Source organism: Gymnodraco acuticeps, unplaced genomic scaffold, assembly GCF_902827175.1.
Source record: "Gymnodraco acuticeps unplaced genomic scaffold, fGymAcu1.1, whole genome shotgun sequence".
In the NCBI taxonomy this organism is placed as follows: Eukaryota; Metazoa; Chordata; class Actinopteri; order Perciformes; family Bathydraconidae; genus Gymnodraco; species Gymnodraco acuticeps.
Window position 1 is genome coordinate 56,189 of NW_022992325.1, and position 8,518 is coordinate 64,706.

Below are 8,518 nucleotides of genomic sequence, written 5' to 3' on the forward strand. Positions count from 1 at the left end.
ACTTAAAAGATGACGTTAAACACATTTTTTTAAAGGGCCGGCCGGCCGTCAACAGCCCTTGACGACCGGCCGTTCTGTGGTTCTCCAGATTCTACAGATGGCCAGTTCGCCCCTGCACACCACACAACCAGCAAGATCGTTGCCCAAAATCATCTGTACCCCATCAAGTGGCAATGCGGGACGCACGCCGATAGACACAACTCCCCGTACCAGCTCACAATCCAGCACTACTGTATGACGTCGCACAGGAATCAAGCCCATCTCCATGCCCCTCATCAGCACAAAATCCCCCGTCTCTGTCTCTGACGAAAAAGGCAACACTGACTCAACAATAAATGAGTATCTAGCTGCTGTGTCACGCAACACCTTAATCATACTTGTCACTACCAACTATTGACACAACGGCTTCCGTTATGAACGGCCCAAAAACAGAACCCACATCCAAGTCGGCACAAACCAGCTTCTTATCAGGCACCATGCCCGATCCTACACCCTGTGGCTTTTTAACCAACACGGCAGAACAACACATGGCTGGAGCATGTGGTGACAAACGAGGCTTCCCCTTCGTTTCCAGCAATGGACACTGCTCCTTCCAATGACCCCCACCTTTGCAATAGTGACATTGGTCCACTTTGGCCCCCTCGGGTCGCCCTGTACCTGCAAATCTACGGGAGGAGCCTGGTGAAAACTTTGCACGGGCATCTCCATTGTCTTCTCCACGTTTCCAATCACCCCTAGAATATTTCTCCGCAAAACTGCCCTTATGTGTCAACACAAAATCGTCCGCTAATTTAGCAGCTCTAAACGCGGTGGGAGGTTTCTGTTCATTCACATATGTGGCCACACGCTGAGGGAGAATGTTTTTAAATTGTTCCAAGACAATGAGCTCACAAAGACCGTCAAAACTTGCAACCTTTGCTGCCGCGCACCACCGCTGAAAATGAGAAGTTAAATCACGGATAAACTCCACATGTGTCTGCTTATCTCCCTTGACCCCACTTCTGAACCTTTGACGATACGCTTCAGGAACCAGTTCGTAAGATTTCAACACCGCTGATTTTACTCTATCATAGTCCAAAGTATTTTCGCCACAAATAGCTGAATAGGCTTCCTGTGCTCGCCCCGTGAGTACACACTGAAGTAACAGCACTCTGTCCGAATCTGACCAGTTTCTTGCCTCTGCTATGTGTTCAAATAGAGTGAAAAAAATGTCCGGGTCACGCTCATTGAACTTTGGCACTAATCGCAAGTAAGAAATGATATCGCCACTGCCTGATGCCGACCTATCACCACCATCCTCCCCTGGAGAAAACTTGCCCTCTCCCATCAGCCGTAATCTAGCATGTTCCACCTCACATTTCATCTTTTCCACCTCCAGCATCTTCTCCACCTCTAAACGCTTCTCTACCTCCTGCTGCTGACCCCTCATTTCCAACTGCAACTTCTCCTGCTCCAACTTCAACTCCAACTGCAATCTCTCCTGCTCCAATTTCATCTCCAACTGCAATCTCTCCTGATTAAACTGCATGGCCAAAAGCTCCTTTTGCTGTTCGAATGTCAAACCAGCTGTCTGAACCACTACTGGCCCGACCCCTGCCACACCAGACTCACTCTTCTGTAACACTCCCCGCTCAAACAAAGATGACACGATGACAGCTTTAATGTCATCTTTCCGCTTGCTCCCTACAACAGCAATTTCATAATGCTCTGCTATTTCGATCAACTGCGCCTTCTGGCAACCATCCAAGAAAGATACTGAGGGCGCATCCACAAACGCTGACAAAGAAGCCATAATATATTGCCTATACCCAATCAGAAAGCAAAGTACTCAACTGTCAACACGCCTGGGCGAAAAGACAAAACCCAACAGAGAATTCCCCCCTAACTGCCTTACCAAAATCTTCCTAATCTCACCTAGTCTTCATGTGGCTTGCGGCGGGTAATTACGCACTGGAACCCGGCGGATTTATGGAGCGACCTGCACGCAGGTAACACCAAGAAATCACGCGGATGTGCCCCCGAGACAGCTGTCCGAAAACAGCTGACACCAACCACGTCGCCACAACACTATGAAAAAAACAAACAGACGGAACCCAAGGGGAAACGCCACTTAAGCCTAGCGGGGAAAATCTCTTTTACAAAAGCGTAACCAACAGCAATATCTTACCTTCTGATTGGCACACAAACCCTGATGCCATGTCACACACTAAAGCATCCTGAAACCCAAAAGACATGATGTGTCCCCCAAATAGCAGCGCAGAGCCAGCACACAGCTGGACCACAACAATGAATCAGCTGCTCAATGAGCACTACACAAACTTTTTAAATAAATAACCCGTTGGACGAGCCCCCATTTGTTGCGACCTGGCTCAAAAGGCCACAACAAAAAGGAGACACAACATGTCAACGGGTAGGTAAAGGTGTTTATTTGCACAACACTGGTCAATTCAACACATTTATACTCATCAGAGCCGGGTACCTGCAGGAAAACAGAGCGAGAGAGCAGACAGGAGCAGAGAGGCTTTAAGATAGCTGCAGAGCACCAGACCCAGGTGCCCTGAGTTACTGCAATCAGTGCAATCACTGGAGCCAATGCAGCACAGACAGAACAGCCACACCCTATCTACTGATGCACCCGCAGGGGCATCACACTCTGCTTTTAACATTACCGCGCCATTTTAATTAAAGTACCCATTTGAACATTATGCCAGAGACTCCATTGGTCTCATTTATCCTAAGCTTCTCTCCTGGACGCGAGAATAACGAACAAAGCTAATAGCAGCAAAAGCCGTGCAATCCTTTTGTGAAGGGAACATTTTTCAAAAGGGTTCAAATTGCATTGATTTTAAAAGTAAACATTTTTAGGTTTGAAGGTTACATGTTGAAATGTTTTTCTGCAAATGTGTAGTATTGACAAGACCAACACGTCTACCACCATGAATAACTCAAATTCTCCGTGGGTTGGAAAGGCGATCTGAAGGTAAAACTGCACCAGATTTTTGTTGATTTTACAGCATTACTGAAGCTGTTTCCTTAAGTTCCCCACAACCAAACTGAAATTATTGTTCTGGTTGGCGATGATATAAATATCCTCAAATAAGGTGGTTTGATTTCTTGGTCAAATAAAGGCAGCAACTTCTATCATATCAGTGATGGGTGACATGAAATATCCAATATCCAGTTCAATTATCGTCCTGATAGGAATCTGTTTGCAGTATGTGTGTGTTTTTAAGGTTGAGATGGAAAGAGTGTCTGCAGAGACTCAGCTGGCTTTCAAAGAGTCGATCCGAAGGTCTTTTATACCTGCAGGGAGACAGGGAGGAAGAGAGTCAAGGTCTTATTAGTATTGAAACGTATTTATCCTGAAATGAGTTCTAGTTTGTGGTTGCAAAACCTCCAAACAGCTCTACTGGGTGAAGTGGTTGAAAAAAAAACAATTCACGATCAAGGCCAGATCTATCACCAGAGCCAGAAATCTCATTTGAGTTTATAATCTTTACTATGTGTATCAGCTGCAGTCTTTGTGTATTTGTATGAACAACCATACATGAGAAAGTACTTGGATCTGTGTGGTTCTCAAAATGTTCTCTACTTATGAACTCCTGCTTGTGCTAATGACCTGTTTTGCTCTGCATCTGTATGCCGGACACGATGCTGCTTTCTTTCAGGTCTCCTTGGAAAAAAACAGCTTTAATCTCAACAGGCTCGCTCCATTGTTAAACAAGGTTAAATATAGTCAATGCAAGTTAAATATGAGGTCAAGAAAAGTGATTAATACTGCGCCATGTTATTTTAGTTCGGGTTTGTCCCAGTTTCCCTGCAGTTTGCCTGATTATCTGCTGCTCTCGCTGGCTAATGAAAAAGAGAGTGCAATTCTCACATGCTTGTCAGCTAACATAGCATGACGGATAGTAGTTGTTTTTGTACTGCTACAGTACAGAGCTTACTACTACTGATGTAACTGCCATTGTCTGCAATGCTACTGTACTGCTGTTAATGCAACCCATTTAGCTGCCGTCTGTACGTTAAATACGAAGCTATTAGCATCTGTTTAGCTTAGATTAGCATAACGATACGATACAGGGGGAAACAGCTAGCATGGCTCTATTTAAAACTATCATATTCCACCTATGGTCATGACCGAAAGAACAAGATCGCGGATACAAGCGGCCGAGATGGGTTTTCTCCGCAGGGTGGCTGGCGTCTCCCTTAGGGATAAGGTGAGAAGTTCGGTCATCAGGGAGGGACTCGGAGTTGAGCCGCTCCTCCTTCGCGTCGAAAGGAGCCAGTTGAGGTGTTCCAGGCACGTCCAGCTGGGAAGAGACCAAGGGGTAGAGCCAGGACCAGGTGGAGGGATTATATCTCTTCGCTGGCCTGGGAGCGCCTTGGGATCCCCCAGTCAGAGCTGGTTGATGTCGCCAGGGAAAAGAAAGTTTGGGGCTCTCTGCTGGAACTGCTACCCCCGCGACCCGACCACGGATAAGCGGGAGAAGATGGATGGATGGATATTTCACCTACAAGCCCCTATAAAGTTCAGACATTAAAGGTCTCCTATTATACTGGTTTTCATCAATATATAATAGGTCTCAGATATATACAAACATGTATCTTAAGTGTTTGGCTCCAAATTCATTCATCAACGATGCAACGAGTGGCAACACAGACAGCCAGATAATCAAATACAAGATGACGCGTGAACAGATCATCACAAAAGACTCTTCTTCTGAAGTCTCTATTTGTCTCCTCCTCTCAGTGTTATTGGAGTAGAAAACCAATCGCAGCTGGGTTTTGTGGACGCGAAACTAATCATGCGGCAAACAAATATTCAAATGAGCCTGCTTTTTGGCTTCGCATCATGCAAAACATGATTCGGATGTTTCTTCGCTGCCATGTTTCTGCCTCATCTAACTGGTTTCATACGTGTCTTTACCACATCGTTAACGAGTCAACGAGGCGAAACACTGCAGTATCCTCAGACAGCCGAGGAAAGAAATGTGAAGAGAAATATTCAACCTCTGCCTCCCTGGATCTCTCCTGGAAAAGGCTTTCTCTGACGTTCTCCTCGGTTTCTATATCCAAGGCTTTGTGTCTGTGACCCCCTCCGACACCTGTGTGATGCCGAATGCATCGAGAGGTTCTGTTTGTTTTTACCTGCCTTTTTTTTCCAATCACCTTTCGTCACTTCCATAATGATTCTTTATATTGGAGAAGATTTCCTACCAGTGTCAAAACCTGACACCACAATTTCCCCTGGGCATTTCATAACAAAACTAAAGACAGGGTGGTGTGATACTTCTGTCAAGGCAAATTAGGCGAAGAATAAATGGGGTGTGTATTATTTAAAATGATTCTACTTTACAGCTTTAAAATCTCCATTCCATTTCACAAACGAGAACATCTCTTGACACGCATTAATGAGCAATATTTAGGCTATTTAATGAATGTTTGGCATGTAAATGAATTCACATCAGTGGATTTAGTTTAATTTCAGATGTAAATATGGGAGTGTGTGTGTGATGAAAGCTTGTTTTAGGGCCGGTAGGACATTTATATTCAGTTTCAAGACATTAGTGTAGAAGCGGCTGGATGTCCCAATGACACTTGAACTGCTCTTGTTACATGTTTTTAAAAAGGGCTTTGTTAAAGAGACATGGATTATGCTAACTATGGACTAATAATGATGCATTTTAAGTCGATTTCTCGCCTCTAATGATAAAGATAATCGCTGCACTTTGCAACTCTGCACATTGGCAGCCAATTGTGCAAGTAACAGATGTGTTCAAAGTGTAAAAGACTTCATGATGCAGAAATAATGTAACATCATGTCAGTAAAACTGTCAGAACTAAATATGGGAAAGTCTTTCCTACAACGTTGGCTCATTTACAGTTTAAATTAGTGCTTAATTAATGTAATTTTCTCGGCAGGAGAACTAATTAAACATGAAATTAATTTTCATTCATTCGTGTTTTTCTTAAAGTACTTTCTCAGGGGCCTTTTGTGCCTTGATTTCAGAGCCAGCAGTGTTAAGGTTACAGGAAAAGAGGGGGAATGGGATCGGGAATGACATAAAGCAAATGTCCACGAGAGAGTGCATCCTGCCCCTGCGAGATGGAGTTCATGACTTTATGAGCTGTTCATGAGCACTCATGAAACATTCATGAACAACTCATTATATGTTCACTTGTCATGTTCATGAACCAAAATTCTTAAAATGCTCATGAACCATTTTAAAGAGCAGTTCATGAAATTTTTATGAACATTGTTCATACATATAAAGTTCCTGTTTTGCTCATGACAGACTTTTATGAGCAATTTATGAACTTTTCATGATCCAGCCAATCACAAAATTATAATTAAAACCCAAAAAAGTTTGCATGAGCATTTCATGAACTTTTCATGAATTTTGGATGATTGTGGCAAGTTCAGAATATGTTTGAATATTCATGAGCATTTTATGAACTTTTGATGATCAGTGTGATGATTTTAAAGACCTCTTGAATATTCATCTACTATTTGAACATTTCTTTATTTTTTAAAACTTTTAATCTTAAAATAAAACAATAGTGCATTTGAAACTGAACATTATCTGTATTTATTTTGGTGACATTCATATCATTTTATGGTTTATCTGTACTGTTTGAGAAGCAGTACGAGTAAGTAGCGCCAAGGTGGAACCTTTGGCAGGTGAGCGTGACATCTGGGTTATCTTAGGGGGGACACTTCCGCCCCTCCAGTCAGAAGCAATCCAGACGATCAACCGGATCCTGTGTATAATTATTGCTGCTGCACTTTTCTGTTTTCTACAGGTCAGTACATGATGAAAATGATCGATGTTAACTTGTGTGAATTAGATATGATGTTGGAGATGTTTAGGAGAGTGTGTCAGAAAGTTTTGAGCATGTTTGACATAGTAACGGTATTTTAAAAATACTAAACTGTCGGCAACAATAGATGCCATTTTCGCGGGCTTCAGCCGCGCCTGGGTAAATGTGACCTGAGCGAAGGCTCGCAGGCAGGTTAGCTGCTGCGCACGGGTAATATGTTTTGTTTACCTGCGTGTAGTCTTGCAGGCACATTGCCTTGTTTTTTGTTTATTAACATTGACAGTGTATTTTTGTGATCTCCATAATATGTTATATTTGGTAAAGATAGATATATTGATAGAAATTATTATTTGATAGCGTTATGTGTTTATATTGACTATGTTGAATTTCTCCTTGAGATACAGTAATGGACTGTGACAGACGGATAACTTAAATGGAGAAATGTGATGTTTGTAAAGTACAGCTATTTGAATGTAACTGTGTACTTTGAATTTTGAATAAGAAGCAATCCAGACGATCAACCGGATCCTGTGTATAATTATTGCTGCTGCACTTTTCTGTTTTCTACAGAAATCATTTATTGTTGCTGTGGTACCCAAGCTTTTGGGACCCGTAACAAAACAATGTGTGCAGCTCAGTGTCAAGAACTGTGCTTCAAATAGTGTTAGGATTAATTGTAGTGCTCCACCTGTATACATGTATGTTTGTATGTTTGTTAATTTGAATAAAGTTCCATTGTGATTGACATAATTGTTGTTTTCTATGGTTGCCAATTGACCCACAGTCAATGGTTCATGAACAGTTCATGTACATGAACAGTTCATGTACATGAACAGTTCATAGCCAGCCATTGAATTATATTCAGTGACTGGGTATGAACTGTTCATGAAGTTGTTATGAACAGTTCAGTTGAAATGTTCTTGGTTGAATACTGAATATCCCTACATACTCACTGAAAACTCCATTTCATGAATTGTTCATGAACCTGCCTAAAACCATATTCCATGAATTGTTCATGAACCATTCCAGCACAGGAGTTTCATGAGTAGTTCATGAACTGCCCTAGTGCCATTTAATGTTCATGGAACTTTCATGAACAGTTCATCAACTTTGTTATGAGCTGTTTATGAATATGCTGTTCATGAATATGGTTCACGGAATTTCCATGAACTTCTCTTGACAAGTTCATGAACAGTTCACTATCATCTCACTGGGGTGGGGCTCAATCGTTCATGGTGGGGGGGGGGGGGGCACCTTACTCCGTCTTTCTGGCTGTCTGTACCTGTGTACTCTCATGTTCCGATTAACCCAGCTTCCCCCAAATCTCTTTTTTTTGTGTCCATATCTACGCCGGGATCCTGAGTCGAGGCTAATCCTGTTGCTGTGGTCCTGTGTTCTGGATCCTCTATCCTGAGCACTAGATCTGAGTCCTGGACTTCGAGTTGTGGCTGAACCTGTATCTGCGGTCCTGCCTGACTCTCATCACACTACTTCCCTGATGGCTCCCACAGGATTGCTGACATCCTCGTGGATTCATCTTCTTATTATACACACATGCATTTCCAAACATTTGGTCTACCTATGTTGCAAATGTATTATCTTTTCGATTTACACTCGGCATCTATTGCACGTCTGTCCGTCCTGGGAGAGGGATCCCTCCTCTGTTGCTCTCCCTGAGGTTTCTCCAATTTTT

At 42.8% G+C, this 8,518-nt stretch overlaps 1 protein-coding gene across 1 annotated transcript; it reads right to left on the reverse strand.

The window, feature by feature from the left end:
* Positions 1-367: 367 nt before the first annotated feature.
* Positions 368-2,142, reverse strand: LOC117541363. Its single transcript, XM_034208486.1, has 3 exons — positions 2,001-2,142; positions 1,496-1,645; positions 368-1,429 (listed from the first exon to the last, which is right to left on the reverse strand). The coding sequence occupies exons 2-3, from the start codon at positions 1,526-1,528 to the stop codon at positions 368-370; spliced, it is 1,095 nt and encodes a 364-aa protein (XP_034064377.1). The 5' UTR covers positions 1,529-1,645; positions 2,001-2,142.
* Positions 2,143-8,518: the final 6,376 nt, after the last annotated feature.

Bases quoted from the DNA above. Each gene is read 5' to 3' on its own strand.
- LOC117541363 (XM_034208486.1), bottom strand. From the start codon at position 1,528: ATGCAGTTTAATCAGGAGAGATTGCAGTTGGAG. The intron at 1,430-1,495 runs ATGAAATTGGAG...TTGCAGTTGGAA, and splicing joins AGGAGAGATTGCAGTTGGAG to ATGAGGGGTCAGCAGCAGGA.